Genomic DNA, 22401 nt, shown 5'->3' with positions numbered 1-22401 from the left:
ATGTGTCACAACCCTTGTCATTGGGGGTCATTAGGTGACCAAACACCCCAATTCCAACCCCCTATTGCTGAGCATAGAGGAGGGAGGCAATGGGTACCAATGTTGTTGAACCTACCCCAAAGTCACTGAGCTAAAGCTAAACTATATTACGAATTTGCTTTATTAAGAAAACTCTGAATATCAAGTTGGGTCAGCTTTATTTGTATAGCCCTTAATAACAAAAAGTATCAAAGGGCTGCACAGATCACTATTGCAACATCCCTTGATCTGAAATCTTCATGAAGACAAGGGGAAAAAAAACACAAAAACTAATTTACAGGTACAGGTGGGTCTAACGCTCCATTAAATAGTGGTGGCCTTTTTTAGATTTTGAATCATCAAAATTATAAATTGGCTGGCATTTGTGTGCTTATCTTTTGAAATCTTTATACAAGTAAACCGTAGAAACATGTGTAAAGCGCAGCTGAAATGCCAAAGGTAATATGTAAATGTCCCAATAATTTATAAACGTGTCCAATTAATACAATCCCAAAGTCATTTAGTGGTAGAAACCAGAATTATCACTCAAAAAGTTGCCATTCAGACACAGGTGTCTTAGTTAACATTTGTTCATTTGGATGGCAAAGAGAATAAAGACTCCTTAATTGAAATAGAAATGAGCCAAACTACTCTCTCTTTATTTCATCCTCCAATATATAGTTATATGGTGGATCACAATTTAAATAACTTTACCCCTTAACGTTTCTGTAAAATCCCAATCTAAGATATACTCAAAGTAAATTAAATGCAGTTCTAGAATCCTTTGGAGAATGTGAATGGTTTTACGTCTCTTTTGAAATGTATAACATTGAAGTTTTGTCCCAAACTGAAATAATCACTGCAAGTGCAACTACCATTAACACTACAGTTTTGATTGTCGCCTGATATTTTTTATTTTTTGCAATTAAATGCCTGCAGATGAGTCTAACATGGGTACCTTAACTGGAAAACAGGTGAGACAATAGCTTAAAGCCATACCTGGTACCTTGTCAAAATTGATTACAATCTAAAAAACAAAACATTGTATTTTACACATTTTTTTATGGCGAAGTCTAGCCGTTTACAAAAGTGGCCATTTGAAGAAAACCAGTTAAAAGAACTTAAACCTGTGCAACTGTGTATTTTACTTTGGCCAATTTTTCGAGGTTATGTCCCTTTCATCACAAGAGGCCACCTAAGGCTAAAGTGGGCTGAGGATTGTGGAAAAAAAGCCTGCAATTGGTTGAGAGCGGTGTCAATCAAAACGTCAGAGGCGAACGGCCGTATTGTAAATAATTTTACGAGTCTGTTTATTTGTAGATGGGAAATATGGGGCAAAACAGAGGGATTGCAACAAGGAACGGCTAACTACGCAAACATCTTATTAGACTGATTTTTTTTTTTTATCTTTCGGTGTTATCATTCATTTTTGGGAATATTTTGGAATATTTCACTGGACAGTCCTGGATGTACCAAGTCCATGTTTGGAGAGAATCATCTCATTAGTTAACTACCTGTGGAAGTCATTGGTGCACTATCCCGGCTTTACAGTTTTCAGGTATCTTGTTTCAGACTGATTGTGTTGTTTCAAAGACTGGTGACTTCGTACAGACACGTATTTGCTTCTCAACAGTCTGACAACCCACTGGGCCGTTGGAATGTTAAGGAGTTAATACAAAATAGATATTTAAGTTTTTTAAATTTCTGAAGTAAGAATGAATCTGAGAATAAGCATGTAGGTAATTAATAGGTCCAGAAGCAGTGTTTCAGGAGAAGAAACTCATATCTTTATACAAGCCTATTATTTAGGATTTCCATATCTTCTGAAATATAATATTAAGGAATCCTATCATATTTTGTATAACTTAGTTAAGAATGTACACATAAGTAACCCATCTGCTATTTGAATAAAAATGATGCTACTGAAATTAATGGCAAACTAATTATATTGTTTTACCTTTTTACTTGTGTTCCTGCACTATAACCTGTGACATTCATGGGGCATTTACAAAAATTCCATACGGTTTGGGACAGAAATGGTGATGTCAAACTGAATGCAGTCAGTTTCCATTGAAAGGCCATCAAAATAAATGTTCGGATTTCATTTACACAGAGATAAATGTAAAACAGCGTAAAGGCTCACCTGCCGTTACTTGCAATAAGGAAGAGGCCTTGACATATATGCACACATATAGGCCATAAGTCTTGCTGTGATACACTGATAGAGGGAGCCAAAGAAAGTGGGAAGGAGGCAGATATTGGTTTACAATAGATATCCACATTACAGATTCTTAGCACTGTGCAATAAATCATGATGCACAGAGACCGCAGAGGCCACAGAGAAATGTTGGAGTAGCCCAAAAAATGGGTACAAGGACAAATTGTATCCTAGAAAAAGGGGAAGATTGAATGAAAACTACCCTTTGAGAAATAATACAATAATACATTGTGTCCAAATGTCGAGGAAACACAAAAGAGCTCTAGAAGAGGAGTAGAGAAAAATGTGTCTCTTTTAACATGTAATTAGTTTCAAGTGATTACCTGCTCGTTTGCCTTCAAAATGTCTCCTTCTTCAAGGTGTCCCTGGCATCATTACACAACGTCAGCACATTCACAGAGGGAAAATAGTCACGTGTCCTTGCAGGGCTACACGACTTATTGACATGGAGCTGAGGACATATTGCGATCAATATTCATGACTTAAAGCCTTCGTGATTGACTCTGATAACCTTGCAAATGTATAGAAAGCCAGCAGCTATGTGATTTTTGCACTATTCTGACTTTGTTTTTAGCAAACAAAGCTGAAACCCATAAATATGAATATTTGTTTGAAACAAACATTGAATTAATTGAGTCTGTTGAATGAGTTCTGTAAAATACGGTACTACTGTAGTATCTCTACACCAGTTTGAGATAGCAGGCGGGCTAGTTGTTACCTGAAGAGACTTAACTACTTGCTGTTAATTTTACTGTGATCTTAAGTAATAACACTTAGAGGTTTTTTTTTTTTAAATACGCTGATTACAGAAGACACAAGAGCCACAGGGACAACAAAAAGACAGCTTCCACGTTAGCGTAGCGCAGGGATTGAAACCCTCTGCACACATAGCGCACTCTTCTCTTTCTCGCCCAGCTCCCTCTGCATCAGAAACGGCTCTTTTCATGAGTACATCTGGTAAAATTCATTATTTTAACTAATTTGGGCCAGGAGTGAAACTTCAAGTTTGTACTTCTAGCGCCAGGAGCGCTATATGTTGACAATATCTGTGTATTATTTGTTATTGCAACATCCATTGCAGCCTGGTCATCCTGGAAGGAGGATTACCTCATGTGCAGTCCCTTCTCAAGGTTTCTTTATTTTCGTCATGTTGAGGTTTTTGAGTTTTTCCTTGCAATCATTGTAGGTTTATATCAGGGGTGGTTTAAAAATTCTCTGTAGTTTGCAATATTCTGTGGTCTGTGCAGCCCTTTGAGATTCTTTGTGATTAAGGGCTTCACAAATAGACATGACTTGACCTGACTATTGCGCTTCTCTACCTTTAAGGCTGGTAGGAAGTAATGTCATTGGGATTTTTTTCATGTCTTTTTTAGCCAATGATATCAAGTGCTGTTTGCACAACTTATGAAACAATGACGAAAAATAAATTACTTGCTTGAGAACATTTAAGATTTGTAGAACTCAAAGATTTGCATCTATAAAACGTAATTGGAGGACATATGGTGAAGACTCAATTCCCAACAACTGAGCATGCTACATAGCTAAAGGTAAATATATCCATATCCTTCTTGTTTGCAGTGTTTTGTGAAATTTTCGCTGAAGAACTCACACCTCGTTTTGAAACCATTATTCATAACAAAAATGACAATCAGAATAAGCCGCAAAGATCATAAGTATCTGCGGTTGGGAGACAAATTTTAATTGGTTTGTTTGTTGATATGGGACACAGGCTCTGGCATTATCAGTATTTTGTGGATTTTGGTAAATAATCTAACACCACGTAGTAAAATGAAATGTATTGACGGATTTGTTTTTGTCTGGAGAGAGGGGTTGGTGATCTAAATATTTTGCTTTCATAGCTCATTGAGTAAAAATGGTTTCCTGACCCTTGAGAGATCAATAAAGCACCAAACTGACCTGTTGGACAGTATAGATCATTTTGACTCACTGCCAGATTGAGCCCCTAATAAGCACGTTTATCATCATTTGGGTCCACTCAGGGGTTAACAACAGGGTTAAGGGGAGCGTACCGGTCGCCCCTAAATAGCTCTCATGTTCTCTCCAGTTAAGGCAAGTGTCATTACTGCGCGTGGAAAATAAATATAAATGATTCAGTTTGACAGAAAAAATGATACACTATTTTTTTCTTTTACTGCACCTAAGTGACCCCCCGCAGAGACTCCATCAGACTGGATGAACAGATGAAAAGAAAGGCATCAAAAAGGCAATAGGTGTGAGGAGTGTAGATGAATGAAACGTCCGTGCTTTCGGCAGACCAGAGTTTTAAAAGCAGTTATTGACTTCTGGCGCCTCCGCCGACTACCATCTCCTCGATTGCCATAGAGACAAAATTGGGCTTGGACTTCACCTGACAGCGAGATTGCCACCGAGCGACAGCCGAAGACTACTTCACGACTCCAAATTAACTCCTGTCATCTTGACTAATTAAATCACCAAGTGGAAGTTTTTTTTACTTCATAATCAACAGCTAATTGCTTTGCTCATGTCTGAGGCGTGGCTATTTGTCATTTAAACTGATGGGTGCTTTGCCGAAGAAATGAAATACCTCAAGGCTCAAACATGTTATTAACATTTCAGCAGGCTACTTTTAGGCTCATTTAAGCATATTGGGCATCTGATTTTGTATGTCTACCTATGTCTATAGAAGAACACAACCAAGCAAAATGTACAGTGGCAAAACTGGGACTAGCAGGCCTATGTTGGTTAAATGATGTCAGCTGTTCTTTTCATTAAGTATCTTGAAAGGACAGGTAACTAAATTGACATAATTGTTGGGAACTTTAAAAAATCATTCAGTGTTTCCCATACATAGGCAGATTCTGGTGGGCTACAAGGGTTATATCTGTCTGGCGAGAGTCTCATAAACTTGTATTATTAATAAAATATAATATTTTTTTAAATAAATATAAATGTGAAGATAATCAAAATCAATTTTAGATTTCTCATGTGAATGATTGAAACGTTATGTTTTATATTTGTGCTACGTATCTCTGTCAGTCGAAAAAGGATCTTGGTCAGCCAGCCCCTTTCCCGTGCTAAAGTTTGTACTCTCACTGACTGATGCAGTGTTTGTCCCGCCGTGTCTGCACTGCGATCAGACGGCTGGGTAAAATTCTGATATCGAGGAGCATCATGAGCATTTTTCGACTCTGTGACCAGAAAGTTTTAGCCCAAGTGTTCCGCGGAAAAAAAACTTGCCAACGACTCATCACAGTGACGGCATTTTCAACAGGGCGTAAAAGCAGGGTGTTGCCATTACAAGCAATTAGAAAAATCTGCAGGAAAACACTTTGATGGACACGCCCCCTAAATGCACCTTATAAGTTGTGCGTTACAATAACCTGTAAACTATCGAAAAAGAACCGGCATCCTGAATGGTCGCAATCACAAAAACAGCTGTACTGATATTTCATTATGAAATTTACTAAATCACTAAATATGAGAATAGTATTTAATTAAAGTTATAACTCATAGTGCTGATTTGGTCTGTTTACTCACTGATGAGATACCTAAAAAAAGTACAGCATTGGCTTCGGAATAACACTAGTTAAGCTCTAGTCTAATTAGATAACAAGGTGATTTTTTTTTCAGTTGTCTCATTTACCATGCTTTGTCTGTGAGACTTGATTGCTGTGTCATTGCCTTTCATAACTAGTGCATTTATGATTCAATAGTTTACAAGAACACACATTCATCATAGATCTAGCGTCTTGCTTTTGCTCTAAAATGCACCAAATCTATGCCTTTTTATTGAAAATGAACAACATTTTCTTTTGCCCCCTGACCCAACTAGACTCAGGGTTTCACAAAGTCCTATAGGAAAAAACTATCAATTCAATAATTCTAGCGGTAAGAAACAACAGTAAAACTACGGGTACGTTTTATAAAACTTCTACAATGAGCCATTAGTATTCCCCTGCAGCCGCTAAAGTCGCTTTATATTCACCTTGCGATAAAGCGAGGACAGTGGCTACTGTTATTGGCAAAAGGATTAAATTAAAAAAAGAAAATTGAAGGTTGAGAAAAGATCTTTTTAAATGAAACATTAAATAAACATAGACGAAGTAACTTTTGTAGCCTAAAGGGAAGAGATGAGTGGCACTGAAGTGAAAGACGAAAATGAGCTCTATTCTCCACGGGCAACATAGTAATGTTGGGCACGAACTTAATCAGTGGCAAACACAAAGACCTAACAATGCAGTTGTTCTACCCGCAAATGCATACATGAAGGAAAGACGCCTTAGAGGTGTGTGGCAGAGGCTGACAAAACACTTCTGTTACTATTCATTCTCCTTGTCTATTCTGCAGGAAGTTGTGTTAAAGTAAGGAAGAAGGCCCTGTGAAAGGTTAGCCCTGAAGGTAAGCTTAGGACTTGGTTTTCTTTTGTTTTTTACATAATCTCATATAGGTAACTTTATTACATAGCTAGGTCTAGACACTAAGTCTAATTTGTGTGCCTTATGTACACTGTTCTATATGTCCCACGAGAGAAAGGTCAAACATTAAATGCTGGACAGGGAGATAAAGCATGAGCATAAAAGAATGAATAACTAGCAGTAAATGTCTCTCTATCTCATCATATATATATATATATATATATATATATATATATATACATACACATTCTCGTATAAATTTGTAATAATAAACTACGAATAATTTGCAGAACAAGAAATGGCTTTATCATATGACCAGAATGAATGTATACCAAATCCAAACAAAAAAACACTTATAGTACTTATGGGAAGCCTTAATTATGTTTATGGGCCAAGTTTGTAAAAACATTTTTTTCCAACTGCCATATTGAGAAACAGAGGATGTAATGAGGCGAGAGTGATGCTCATATCATTTCACCTGGGAGCGCTCCATCAAACTCTGGCGGGAATAGAGTACAGAACATCTGCAGAGCAATTCTAAATATACAAATGTGGAAGCACATATACATAGATATACACATTCCCTTGCTTCTCATGAGGCTCCACCTATCACAATTTCATTTATTTTTCAAAATCAATGAGGAAAACCACCATAATGTGCCTCTATAGTTTCTTGTTAGATACTTTTGGGAGGAAAACCTTAACAACTTTGGCACAATTCAAAAGAAGGGCTATTATGAATTGATTATTGGCACAATAATTGCATTTCCTGGACAGCATTTTCATTTTTATCCATAAAATATATTTCGTTCAAGAATGTTTTTTTTTGTTTAGCTGTCAATATTGAATTGAGCAGCTTCTATACCTTTTTGACAAAGGGATACCAAAGTTGATAGCCATGCTATTGTCCAAGATACATGTATGGAGTAAATTATGGTGGACCATCATGGCTAAGACATTGTATCATGAAAATATGTCTGAACTTGGGTGTATAGCATGCGGTTAACCTGTGAGGTTTCCTGTTGATTAACATTCATCAAACCTTTGACTTGACACTGTATTAATAACCATCACTTATTAATGTATTGAACTAATAGTTGGGTTGATGGTTGCTCACAGTTGGTGCTGTCATTTGGCACTAATTTTGTTCCAATGAGTGATATCCCCCAAACCCAACCCCACTCGCCCCCCTTTTTGCTTTAATGTGATTTGAGAAGTCTCAGTTCTAGACTGCACAAGTCTTGCGCAACAGCCTTGTGGGCCACGCTAATCAGTTTCCAGCATTTCTTAGGGAGACAATGATCCTGGTGTTAGCACTGGCTAATGACAGGCTAACGTAATAAACTCTGCCTCCTGAGGGCGAGGGCCCAATTTGGCCCTATCGCTCACAGCCTCCTCATCCACTTTCCCTACATTACTATGGAGTCTAATGGCCTCTTATTTAGAAGATTGATGGAACAAAGATGAAAAAAGATTCTTCAAGTACTTGGGTTACATGAGTATGTTGGGTGCATCGCCACACATGACCACCTACACGATAGTTGTTTTAACCTCCCGAGATATTGGCCATGATACACAAATTTGTCTACATACTATCAAACTTGCTGATATTCTTAATTCAGTTCACATGCATGTCAGATAGCCTCTACAATCTTTCCACAACCAGTGTCTTCGGTCCACATTGCCAGTTGTAAATTAAAACTGTTAACGGTGAAGTTTCCGTTGTTTGCTGCCCTTTCATTCGAATTATGATCATAAAAAAACTGACGATCGTCAGTTGGTAGGTGCCCTCATTAAGTCCTGTCATAATTGGTGTAGGGTACTATCCTGATACCAAGGCATTCCCCCTAATATTTTCCAACCATTAACTCTGCCAACACAACAAATGATTTACGATTCATTGACAGCTGTATAATGAAGTTCTGAACCCCTAGACTGTTCATTTGTCATCAAAAGATTAATGATTTGCATATTTTTTATGTTGCATGCCAGAGGATTTATTTCATTGCGTGTTCGATTTTCTCTACATACGAAAGAAAGAAAACAACTACCCATTGGTGTGACATAGTCCCAGCAAGATGATAAAGGAACCCAAAGGTAAAACCTTGGATTGACATTTCACCCATTACCCAAGGCCACAACTAAAAAGGTACTTCTTGGCTTGATCTGCTGAAGAGCCTCGACACATTTAGAGGCCATCTCTCAGGTGGTTTCTTGTTTCTAACAACGCTGGATCACCAAAAAGAGCTGGATTAAGTAGATGGGGAGAGTATTCTGGCCTTATCTGCTTCAGAAACACCCCATGAGGGTTGGAAAAATGAATGGATGGACGATAGGAACCAGCATACTTTGAGGATCTACAACTAATTTGTTTGAACTCAATCGGTTTAAAATTATCACACTTTCAGGGGAGGGTCATAGCACCCTCATGAGCAGCCCCTACAAACAAGCACAATAAATGCCCTGTCAGCTGCCATCAACATACACTCAGGCTTATCACTCACAGCTAGACCATCAACATGAGATAATGGGATTTAGTAAGGCTGCCCTGATTAAAAGCCTTGGGTTCAAATGTGAAATGATAACGTAATATCAGACATACAATTATGCTAAATGTGTCCTTTTTGCTTAGCTTAACTTAACACAGCATAGAATAAGTTAGTTGTGACTTACTTGAATTTGGCATTCACTTCATCGGCACCTTTATTGTAGTTTTCTTTGGTGACCTTGTAGAATTGAGAACTCTGTAAACAAATACAAACAAGTTTAGTCTCCATATTGCATTACACAAAACAACTTTTTAAAAACGGAAAAAAAAATGGAACAATTTCAGAGAAGCAGTTGTACTAGTACAGGAGAGAGGTCTAAATCTAGTGGAAGCTAGAGCTTTTGTTGGTGATAGGAATGAGTGGAGAGGTGTTGTAAAAGGATAGTGGGATGTTTGGACGCATTCTAAGGGATGGGCAAGGCACCCGTATGATGCTGCAGGGGTAAACCAGTGAAAGCTGTCGGGCCCAGCTGTTGAACAGAAGAGTGTGTTGTGTCACCCTGACCCGAGTGACATGGCACTTTCTTGTCTCCCGTTTCACCTGGAGGGACGAAAGCATGACCAACTTGGGCGCCGAGGTGCTTCACTTATTTGGGTGTTTGGGCATTTGGGTTGGTCATAGTCCAAAATCTTTGGTGTGCGTTTTTTTTTTTTTGCTACATTTCCCTTTTTTATCTTTTTTTGTTTTTGTGTATGTGCTTGTCATGCTGTCGGTCATCCCTCTTGAGGGACATGACCAGGGTAGATAGATAGATAGTAGTACTACTGTCAAATTTGGTAAAAAAACATGACTGAGAGAATTGGCCTACTACCACATGGAGCACCGACAAGCAGTTGTATCAGAAAGCCAAAGGGTTTGGGAGTCAACAATGTACAGACACAATCAAAATCATCCCAGCCATTCCATCCGACCCTCCCACACAAGGTCCAGGGTAAATGAAGTTGTCAAATGGCCACTCCATCTGAATTACTTCTGCAAATATACTCTATAACTTCAGTGCGACAACATTTATACTGCTCAAAGAAGGTCTGCTTTCCTCGCCCTGCCTGGCTTTTGTGTACATTTATGATGGCGTAGTGAAGAGGCTGTAAAATGCAAGGGAGCCCTTGATGGAGTGGACAGAGAACGACATGTTTTACAGAACATAATCAAGAATGAGTTTTTTGATCTGCTGAGCTTTACGGCAAATACAGGGTAGTTTGTGATCAACATCCGGATGAACGGAAGAATGGATGACTTATAGCCGTGCAAACTCAACCTTCAAGGAAAGACATTCATCATCATTTAGAAAAAAAAAAAAAATTAATAGAAATGAGCTGCACTGCTAAAAAAAACATCAATAGTCGTGCTGTAGAGCTGACTCGACATTGGACATGACAATTATGAAAAATGGTCCGACACAAAAGAGACACTTGTACCTAATAATTCTAAATAATGCCGCACTTTTTGTGACATCGATATGTAAATTGTATTTCAAATAACCTCTGTGAGTGCTTATGATTAGAACTGGGCTATTGCTTTTCATTAAGTGAAATGGATGTCCGCTTGTTAAATAATCAGTCAAAACTTCATAATAAATTGATTAATGTTTGCATTTTGTTCAATCAACTTAATACCTTGAGTTGCGCTCTTAAGGCCATGAAATACCACTCGGTCAAATAATAGAAAAACCAGCAAATATGCTGCTGTTTCACAGGTCATGTACCAGTCTCTAGTATTGGATTTGTTGGATAAAAACTAAAAGTTTGAAAGAACAAACTTGTAAAGCTCATGCTGTATCCGTGCCCTCTTGACCTTGAACCAAGTACTTTTTATTAATACAAAGAAACTGTCAAGAGCGAGGGGAAAGGGATTTAGAGGTATCTTTTTTTCAGATAAAAAGCTGATTTTTGCAGAGCTACCCCTTTCACTGGAAAGGAAAGAGTATTCGCAAGAGTGCTGAAGTTGAACCATTTCATAGGGTGAGGACCAGAATGATAAATATAACGTAGCAATACCTGCTCAAATGGCAGGGTTAGCACTAATCAGTTCACTAATCCTTTAAGGAAGACAAAGCCCCTGGCGACAGTGATTGGCACATTTAATAATCGAATAATGTATGCGCCATCACGTGCACATCAGACACATGCTACTGCTGGGCATTGGTGACTGTGGCTCAACGCTGATACACAAAGTTAGAAAAGTCAAATGTATGCCCTAAGCGATTCTGCATCTTACTCGTCACTTAAGTGGCACTGTTCTCATTTTAGATCACAAAGAAAGAATTATGTTAAGAAAATTAGGCACCAAGTCTTACCCAAACTTAAAGACATCAGATAAACCAATGTTCAATGTTAACATTATTGAACAGCAGTTAGTGCTATCTAAAAACTAATTGATTGAAAAGTACATTTTCAAATAAATGATGCCGGCATATTTGTATATGCTGCAAACAATTTAAGTCCTATCAACTCTGGATTATGTAAAAATGTTGGCTTAGCAGCAATGGAAAGCGTGCCATTAGACAAATTGAGTCATTACCGTTAATGCATTGGGGTTATACGGAAAAGATTGAAACAGCATAACAACACTCAAACACACGCACATTCTGTCCAATTAAGCTAAAGAATATTGTTTTTACTGAATGAGCAGAAAAAAAAAACAAGGTTGCCAATTGCTTCTTCTTGGTGCTTATCTGCAGCTAAGCAGGTACCACACCTTACACAAAGGTGTATTTCTGTAGTTCTGTTTAGTAAGAGGAATTTGAAGATGAGGTCCACAAGGATAATACCACCTGCAAGATATGAAGATCATTTATCCTCAAACACTTTTCCTTTCAGTAGTGACTAATGTCACTGACGCCGTCCTCCGTAGGAGGGCAAAAATAAATCCAATTTTATCAATACACCGGGTGAAAATAAAAGCTAGATTAGACATATTGAAAAATACTTGGTGGAAAAAGATAAAATTATTGTGTGGTGGAAGGAAAATGCTGATGATAGGAATACTAGAGGAAGATAGATATGCTGGAAAAGAAAGAAAACACAGGCCGGTTGATTGTTAAATATGGGATTGTTTTACAGCGGGCAGGTATTGAGTGAAGACGCAATACGTATATAGATATTGTTTTCAGAGGCTATTTGATCTGCTCTGGGCTCAATGAGAAGCAGCAGCAGAGGCATCAGGCTGAGCTGCCTGCGAGCACGCTGATGGCCTGTCACTGGGAGCCTCTCTGATGAATGGCCATGTTGGATTGGAACAGACGTGCAATATATATCAGGCTTATATTCTCTCTCTGTTTCTCTTTGTTCCTCTGCTACTTTTTTGCCAGAGTGAAATATGTTGGGAGCAGCCTGAGGTAAAAAGACGCAGGGCAAAGAATGGCGAAAGTAGATACTGTGAAGAAGTTTCAAAATCCCATCTGCTGCATTCTTGCTCGAAAAACTACCGCTTCGAAGCAAATCTGGACTTTTGAGTGGCGCAGTGGGCAGATCAGACAAAAACATTTTCCTTGAGAGAGTTTCATTTTCTTTCCCTCCAGGCCTGATTGTTTCACATTAATGGATTTACTTTGGCGTGTGAAGGTGATCTTTTGACACTTTAATCTGCACGTTATTGATCTGAGGACAAGATGGCGAATAAATGGTCTCTTTGAATCGAAATATCTCTTCCTATAGATAGGTGGTCAGTAACCACTGGGCAGAGTTTTGGATTTACGTTAGTATATAACTGTTATTGAGTGATGATCAGCCGACAAATATTGCTGACCTTATTTGCTCAGCATTGCATGAAACAGTACTCGAACCTGAAGCACGGTGGTGAGAGCACTGAATTTTCACTAGGCCATTAGGATTGTAGATGAAATGGGTAAAGACCTTAGCCAAAACAATGTTGTACAATGTGGTACCATGAGTAAAAAAGTGTAATAATGAGATATAATCTAATGCCTTTACCTTTGTCATCAAGATCCCTGGTGGTCTATTATACCGTGGATTTTTGATTATCACTATTATTGTTGTGGTTATTATTACCAATTATTAATGGCCCAGGCCACGAGAAAATAGTCTGAAAATAAACCGCTCTGTGGTACAGAAAAGGTTGCTGATTCTCAACCAGCATCTTCACATTCTATCCTACCAACTGCAGTGTGCAATCCGTAATTCAATAATTGTACATTTGTATTGAAAAGAAAATTGCAGATAACCAGTATGTATTCTAAAATCTCCCCAAAACAATGCTAAAATGCAATTAAAACAAAATTTATATTTCAACATGCAACATATAATCTTTATTTTATTTTCAGGTTTACTTTTTAATTTTTTTGAAAGCAGCACGAGTGGATGTAAATAAAAGTGTTAACCACACATCATTTACAGCGTGATAGAACCTGATGCCTGATTTGCAAAGGATATAGTTAAGAACATTGTAATGTCCGTTTTAGCACAGAAGGAAAAAGTGAAAGGGAAATGAAGAGTCAAATTTTACTTCTGGTCTCTGAGACAAAATCAAGACCATGTAAGGTTGCAAATATATTTATAGTTAAATGTGGAGAATGTTATTTTTTGCTTCACCTTTACCGATTTCAACTGAGTGCATGGTAGGTTGCAGATTTATCCTATTCTGAGTAACGTTAATGAATAAACCTGGGAAACACAAGTCCAACATAAAGTTTGAGTGCTCTGTTGATGCAATGAAGGCAATCTCTGCATCCCAGTGCAGTCATTTTCAGTATAAAGTTGACGTTGCAGTACTCACCCTTTCTTCTAACCGGGCCACCTGTTCCTTGTAGAATGCATCTTGCTTATTAAGGTCAGCCTCTTTCGCCTCCAGCTGCTTTGCCTGCACAAACAAAAAAGCTGTCATCTGTCATGTATTGCTAAAACAGACTCATTTTCAGGTAAATAAAGGTGATTGAGACTGAAGCGTAACGGTATATACTTTGGAAGAATTTTGATTCTGTTGATCCTTTTCATAGTAACATATTCCACATACCAAATTAAAAAATATATAAACTATTTCAATTTTATTTTAATGCCAAACAAGCGCATTGTAATCCCAAAAGGATAAAATTTGTCATTACTCACATACATTTACCATGATGACCTTCTCTACCTTATGAAAGTAAGGTAATATAAAAGAGTCCAAAAAACCTCACACTACATGAGCTAAAAATATAATTACATGAAGGTTACCAATTTGACTTTGAAGTGACGCTTTCGTCAAAAATATTGGAAGGTTTCGAGGCTGACATTTTCAAACAGAATATGGAAAGTAGTTTGACTGAATGAATGGTAGGTGACGTTATTTTAGACCTTCAATTCACTTCTGGTTTCATTGGCACTCCAAAAACATTGGCATTATGAGTTTCAATTAACACCCGAACAGATAAAAAAGAAAAGGTGGTATTCTGAGAAAAAGGTTTCGTTTTCAAAGACTGATCAAGGTACACTGAAGCATATCAGAAAGTACGGCACTGATCTTCAAGGCCTCAGTTGAAATCTGTATCCCATTGATGTGCAAAGGACCGACCTTGAAAAACAATTAATAGGAAATTGTTAAAGACTTACCCAAAGTCCAATCTCCTGATTAGCAAGCAAAAAAACAGTCAAGGGAGGAATATTAGATTTAGGCGTTTTTTTAACTATGAACTTAATCAGTAGTGAGAGGTTTACTGTTTAAAATCTCCATTATAGACCTTTCCCTCATAACTTACAAATGCTTTACTTTATATCAGCTATATCCTTCCTAATATGCATGCATTAATGTCATATATATCTACACACCACAGAGGACTGTTCAGCGGGATAACACCAATGCAAATGAGGCCTTGAAGCCAGCACTTTTGTTTGAAGGAGACTGAGATAATGACAGAAGTACACCTAATGAAAAAAAAATGCATTAGCCCATCCAATTTCACCGAGCACTGATAAGCATCTGTGTTCAAATACTCCTTTCACTTGCGGATGGAGCTGCATGCGTTATGGCTCTGATGATGTCACTGAAAGGCTGAAGTGTGATCTGACTGGAAAACTGACTTCAGGCGACACAATTTACTTGTTTAAGATTTGTTTGCAAAGTTAAAGTACAGATTTCAAGCTAAACAGGTCACAAAATAGCCGACCTAAAGTGTGCTTGATTAGTTTCTTTAAGGAGGATAAGAATGAATTATATTGGAGCTAAATATTGCAGTACATTGAGTTAAGTTTACATGAAGGCAATAAATATCAAAATAATGGCTGCATTTTGTTTTATGGTCGTGTAAACTGCAAAAAAGGGCAATATTTGTACTGTGCACATGTTCTATTCCTATTTTTTTGTGATCGATTATTCTTCCTCTTTATGAAATTTTGCAAAGAAATGTGGACTTTGTAGTACAGGAATGACTTAGTCACACTAACGCCAAGTCAATCACTTAATGAGCCTTACTTGGTTAAGATAATTTTCCACAACATAATCATGTTGCTTTCTGTCCCTACGCCAAAAACGTAGTGTGTATGTATACAGGCAATGTCTTGCAATTGGCAATAACCACTCGGAAGTACTCTCCACCAAGAGTAAATACTTGACGACACATGCAGGAAGCATACAACTTTGAGAGGGTAAAAATGACTGTGCTTTATTTATTGTGGTAAGTAATACAAATAAAACCTATTGACTGCGGAAACTTAAATGCGAAAATTACGTATAGTCATGTAAGTATGTTGTGTGTATATTTCAAGCTTTTGAATAATCGATGAGTCGGTTGATTATTCTTTCGATTAATCGATGAATTGGATTTTTAAAAAAAAGAGATTTCTTATTTTCTACTATATTCAAATATAAATACATTTTGGACGGATAGAAAAATAGTGCATAACCCAACAGAATATTTTATAATATAACACAATACAAAAAAAATGTTTAAGTGTTTAACTTAACAATAAACAAAGATAACAAATAATGATTTAAAAAAAAAATAAAGATACTTTAAAGCACTAGTTCTCAACAAGTCTGACATGAAGACCCACCATTCCACCCTAAAGACAAGCTGCGACCCAAATCAAGAAACAATGTCCACTTTTCAAATTACTCTTGGGAAAGGATTGTGCCATTCAAAACAAAGATAGTAGAATTTGTTCACCCTTAAAAAAAATAATAATAATAATACAGCAAAACAAAAATTACTAAGTACCGTATGTACTCGCATATGCCCACATCGCGTATGAGCGCCCCCTATCACTGCTTGAAATAGCCACATACGAAAAGAAATTCAAAATATTAAAAACGTCTTTGCAAAATATTGAAGAGTATTTAATTATGTAGTTCGTAGAAAAATGATATAGTGGGCGCTCTGCAACAATATTTAACTTGAGTTTTTTGGAGGTAGAACGTTTAAACTTATTAGATAATATTTAGGGATATTTTGAGCTTGAGGAATTTTTAAAAACTCTGTTATTACCTATTTTTTATGTTTATAATGTCTGTATTGACTGTAAAGCCCTTAGAGACTTCTTGTTATTAAGGGCTATACAAATAAATATGACTTGGCTTTTAAAGAAACGACCTTATGGACCACAAAGAACTACAACTTTACAACAAGATCCGATTAATTTATTTGCATTGATTAACGTGCTTAGTGGCTCATAAATGGTGGAACACGATAAATCGATGAGCTAATAAGTTGCCAACGCTTTTAATAATAGATTTTAATCGATCTTATTGATTCGCTGTTGCAGCCCTATTTGAAACAGTGATGTATCTAGTGAACATGATTTATTTTGCGCATGGAAACAAGCTTTCCAAGTTGATACATAAAATAAAATAAACTCTGACTTAACTGAATGCCTGCTGGTTGACAGAACTGTCTGGCCACCCTGACAGGCGATGGCAGGCTTACTCATTTTATGTCATGGTGTGACAAGACACCGGTATCTTTTAAACGTCTTTCATAGCAATCATAGTGTTTTTCACTTATCGAGAATATTGAGGCCCTGTGCAACACATCGGATGATTACCTCGGTCTGCTTCTAAATAAAGGGACCCCGTTTAGCTCAAGTTTCGTGTATGTGTTGACACTATTACCTTCATTGCTCTGTCTTGCGACGAGGGCAAGAAAAGCTCAATTTGAATCTGATTCCACTTTGTTGAGCTATATTTATGCAAAGGCTTTTGTTCAAAATGATTGGACATTGTATTGTGAAAGTTAACACAGCTGCTGCAGCTTCTAGCTTTCTGATAATAGAATGTATGACAACATCAGTCTCGTCTGGGAAAGTGATGCATTAATAAATAGGGATAAAGCCAGGCAGCCTTCTATGCCCTTGGCGGATGACCAATGCACAGGTCTGGCTAAAATATCTACAGGTCTCAAAACCTTATTTACCATGTCCAGTTCCCACATATTAGATAGATTAAATGGGAAGAAACAAACAGTGTAAACATGCTATAGAAGATAGGCCAAGATGCCTAAACAACTTGAGAAATTTGCATGCTTTAATGGACTGAAGTTTTCTGCCATGTGGAAATGTCATTTGAAAACATGGTTTACAAAGGACCTGTAAAATGGGGCAGGTTGTGACCAGTCACATACAAGTTGAAGTAAGGATTTGCAGACAAAAGATGCACTCAGATGGCGGCCCCACAACAGAACAAACCTCAGACATTGATCCGAAACACATACACACACAGAGATTCAAACAGCAGCAGGAGCAGCTGTACCCACAGAGGCCGGGCGGGCTGGCGGAGATAAATGTGTGCTGAAGGCAAGACTTAAGGTGCCATTAAAGGAGGAGCGGTTGTGATAGAAAATGAGCACCCTGGGGTTTTTCTTGTGCATGCCCACTAAATCTGCTGGCGGACATCAAGGCCCGCCTTCCTTGACGACACATTCAGACACCGATGTGCACACTATGTCAGGATTACTTCCGAGTGATCGCCCGCTTTCAGTAGACGTTAAAAGATAATCTCATCATGCTAAAGGCCAAACAATAGCACAGAGCGCACCACTGCCCATACACCTTTTGTTCCTATAATGAAGAGAAGGCTTTTCTTTGAGGACAGGGAGAAGTGAAGGTTTGCGACAGGAAAAACCCCAAAAAAGAAAAGATGAGACATGCAGAAAGTTAAGTGAATTTCAGGGCAACAATATCAGAGCAATAAATTGTAATTCATCAGGAACAGCAAAGCACTTGTTTTAGGTCACTTTGAGCCTAGACTAAGCAAGTCACAACAACCATAAATACAATTTGGATGAAAGGTTGTGAGAGGAGGAAGCAAATCACTTCCGCAAAGCCATTTTTATGCAGGAGGCACTTACAGATGTACAAGCTTGCAGTATTTAAACTCATAAAGAATATCAGCACAAAGAGGAAAAGTGTTTACTACCCTGAACTTGTTGCCTTCACATGCGGTCTTTTAAAGAGGAGGGGTTACTAACCTTTTTGAAGCAGAGAACTACTTTTTGTTACAGATTGGAGGCAATTGGTTATTATTGTGATATACATTTATAAAATAACGATAATGTTACTATGTTATTACTATGTTGTAATTATTATAAATTAAGTCAACCACTTAAACATTTTTAATTTCAGGGAGAAATCCAAATTTACTAGAAGACCGCAATGAACCATCACTGGTGAGCTATTTCCAGAACCTGGCGCTCGCGGGCACCACGTTGGAGACCCCTGTTCTAAACTATACAAGCACAACGGCAGTGAGAAGGCAATGAAACTGTGACCTCAGATTAAATATATCACTTAGACAAGGTGAATGCCTTTGTGAATATCAATTAGCTAGTCATTGAATAATTAAGGACAATTGTGTTTTTTAATAAGACAAGTGCCGCAGTTTGAGCAGTGAACCAAGAGAGAAAGTGAGCTGGAGGATGGCAGAATGATGAACACAGAAATATTTGGCCATGTCAGACCTATGCTGTTACCTCGTCTGGTTTTGATCCTATTCTTTCCCAACAATTATAAAATCATCAACTCAAAAGAATAAGACCAAATGAAAACCAGTGTGGACTTGAATCAGCAGTGACTATAACTGTAGTTCGTGTGTCACCAAAAGCAATCCAAGACGTTCTTCAAGGGCAATTTTGAAAGCAATCTTCATTTCACACACCAGTGATGAAGCAGTCAGGGCTACACTACGATTGCATGACTGAAAGTTGAACTACGCTCCAACTCGAACTGAACAATCCTACAGGGTGTCAAGATCGATAGGGCACAAATCAGATCTTATCGCATTAACCAACAACACCTCATCCATAACCTTGGTGTATTTTGACCCATTAGCCTCCTCCCTCTCGTTGTCCAAATCAGCCCTGTCAGGAGTAACATCACAATCAATGCTCCCTCTCAGCATCCATGCATGTGCTGCTGAATGGTGAGGTCAGGGCGGCTCCCATTCATCACAGAGCGTTGAGACAAAGTTATACCAAAGCCGAAGCCCAGGAGTTTCCGATGTGCTTTAACAAGCATAGGAGGGCCAGGGGGGGTCAAAGTGCAGAAAGAAATGGCCATGCTTCTGCTTTAATTGGCATGATTGAGTTGAAGAAGGCATTGGAGATTTCAGTGTTTGATGGAAAAGGAATGAATAGTTCAGGGAGAGGATAGTACAAGATTCATATTAAAGGGGATTACAAGCCATTATTTCCCCTGTAGGCACCAATGACAGGCATAAAAAGACACATAAAGGAAACCATTTCAAAGAATGACGCAGTGCAGCACACACAGTAGGAGTCAGGAGTGAAAAGCTGTAGAATATGATAAGATGGAATTCAAGAATCAGTTGGCATTCGACATTTTTGATCCCAAAAACGAGTTCAAAATAATTTCTTAGAACTTAGGACAACAAACCTGGTGCCTATGACGTGAAAGTTTGAAGACATTTAGAAGCATTTAGAGCCATTGAACTAAACAAATCGGACATTAAGCTAAGAGTAGGGAAATACAACAATTAAGGAAGGGTAGTTGCAAACACAGGCTGCAAGGTTTGACGAGTTATAATAAATGTGTCATAGTGGTCTCCTCATCAGTGACAAAGTACAACACTTCAAGTCGTAATTCATACTATTTTAGCTTTATATTTTGCTCAAACATGCTATTAATGACCGTATCCGTAAAGTGTAGATCAATAAATGAGGCAGTTTTTTTTCTTGTTTACATCTGCCATTTTGGCTCACCCGTTTGCATGTCTGCCTTACATATCAGAGGTCACATGTTAAACTAGTGGCCTTCCTGTCTGAAGTTGGCATGTTCTCTACTTCGGGAGATCGAAGAGTAATACATAACAGTAATCAAGATGGGAGGTAAAAAACGCATGAACTGTAATCTCCGCATCATACGAATTTTAGCAATGTTGCGAAGATGGAAAAAAGCTGTTCTAGTAATATTCTTGACGTGTGTCTGGAAGGACAGATTGGGGTCAAATGTGACACCTAAACTTTTGACTGAGGCACAGCATTTAGATAGACCAGCAATTAAGATTTCGGTCTATTCAGGGTTGAGGCGCAAGAAGTTGAGTGACATCCATCTTTTTATCTCAGTGAGGCAGGCCTCCAAATTTCCAGTTTAGTGGGGCAGATTCCCCTATCGGAAGATATAGTTGAGTGTCATCTGCGTAGCAAAGCAATGGAAACTGATGGGATTACCTGGTGTGCGGCCCCTTCTCAAGGTTTCATTTCCCTCATGTAGGTTTTAGAGCATGGGATGGTGTAATAATAGTCTGTAGTTTGCAATAATCTGTATTCTGTGCAGCCCTTTGAGACTCCTTGCGATAAAGGCCTATACAAATAAACATGACTTGACCTATCTTCAAGCCAAAAAGGTCTCCTAACACTCAGGTCTCCTCGCGCATTCCAAAAACCTACATGGCAGATCGAGGCCAAATTGTTTCTAGGCATGAATGCATGTGTAAATCGCCTGTCTCTCTGCCTATGATTGGAAAGCCCACAGCCAGAAGTCAACTAAAAAAGGCTCCACCCTCAGAACTTGTGTGTAAATAATCCAAACATGTGGCCAGGAAACGGCCTAAATATTGTAAATACAAGCACTAACCATTAATGAGAGGGGGTGAAGTTGTGCTACTTTGAAACGTATCTAATCTTAAAATATGAAAATGCATAAACATGCATAAAACTAAGTGATTAGCAACATGTCTATTTATCCATCCATCCATTTATCTGCACTGCTTACCCTCAGTAGGGTCGCGGGTCAATCAATTTATTCTCCTTTTAATTTTGGGACATAATGAACAGGATAATTTACGATATGAATTATTATATTACAGATAACTTGGGTTGCTTCCTCTAAAGATATTTTCAGGAAACCAGAGAGGGCATCTGGGGAAATGATCCTATGGTGAAAATAAATGGGTTGCGAGTGCTCAAAGCTTAAAATCCTGGTAGAAACATGAAAAATCAATTTTCTTTCTCCTCCCTGACACTTCAAGCCCCCGGCTTTTGTTGAAGAACCAGACTGTGCTGCTGCACTTGCATCAGCTCTGCTGGGGAACAATGAAAACCTCTGCTGGACCCACGGATTGATTAATTGGCAGATCAGCCGTCTGCCACGAAAACTGATTGATGGATCGGCTTGAAGTTGGAGGCTTTGCCTATGTTGCAAGCCCAGGAGAGCACAACCTCTAAAGTTCCATCCTCATCAGTCTTCTCTCACGTGCACTGATGGGATACGAATGGCTAACTCTCATTACCAAGTAAGAGGGTCCAATTTTCAACAGAAATATTAATGTGTTAGAATTGCAGTTTGGTTGACTGGGTGTTTAAAAAAAAAAAGCCCTATCACAAACAGACAAGTCTGTTTTTAAGTTTGTTTAATGTTTGAACCTCAACGTACATATTAGGAGGATAAAAACACAACAAACTGGCACAAGTATCCAGAAAGAATTGCAGTGCCTAGTCACCCACAAAAAATTCCAAAACAGAGACATGGTCAAGGACACAATGGACGACCTTAAAGTGGCGGGACGTCTATTTTGCTTTAGAAAACAGTGACAACTCCTGGGGGAGCTGAGTGAATGTTGAAAAGAGGACAACCTTTGCAAGGTTGGAAGGGGGATAACGTTGACAGGCAGACAGAACTAAGGACAAAAATGCAAGGAAATGACAGGATTGTTTGCAGCACATATGTGTGGTGCCCGTCTTGTACATGAACTCCCGCAGCATGAGAATACCTCCTCCATATGTTTGGAGCCGTGTGTAGTAAATCAGGAAGCAGTGGACAAATTTGCAGTATTTTCA

The 22401-nt window shown here is 38.3% G+C and overlaps 1 protein-coding gene across 3 annotated transcripts in view; it reads right to left on the bottom strand.

The window, feature by feature from the left end:
* The window catches only part of chchd3a (coiled-coil-helix-coiled-coil-helix domain containing 3a), a 60323-nt gene that overhangs the window by 14430 nt on the left and 23492 nt on the right, over positions 1-22401 (bottom strand). For 2 of the 3 annotated variants that reach the window (XM_088348402.1, XM_088348401.1), the window contains exons 6-8: positions 14729-14743; positions 13917-14000; positions 9307-9377 (exon numbers count right to left, since the gene is read on the bottom strand). In XM_088348402.1, the coding sequence (XP_088204528.1) occupies positions 9307-9377; positions 13917-14000; positions 14729-14743 (170 nt within the window). The remainder of the gene's footprint in view (positions 1-9306; positions 9378-13916; positions 14001-14728; positions 14744-22401) is intronic. The other variant, XM_088348403.1, reaches the window with a different exon arrangement.

The sequence above is a fragment of the Urocampus carinirostris genome, chromosome 11 (genome assembly GCF_059441175.1).
Source record: "Urocampus carinirostris isolate Australia breed hairy pipefish chromosome 11, RoL_Ucar_1.0, whole genome shotgun sequence".
NCBI lineage: Eukaryota > Metazoa > Chordata > Actinopteri > Syngnathiformes > Syngnathidae > Urocampus > Urocampus carinirostris.
Note: the sequence above shows the minus strand (reverse complement) of the source record. Positions and strands in the feature narration are given on the sequence as shown.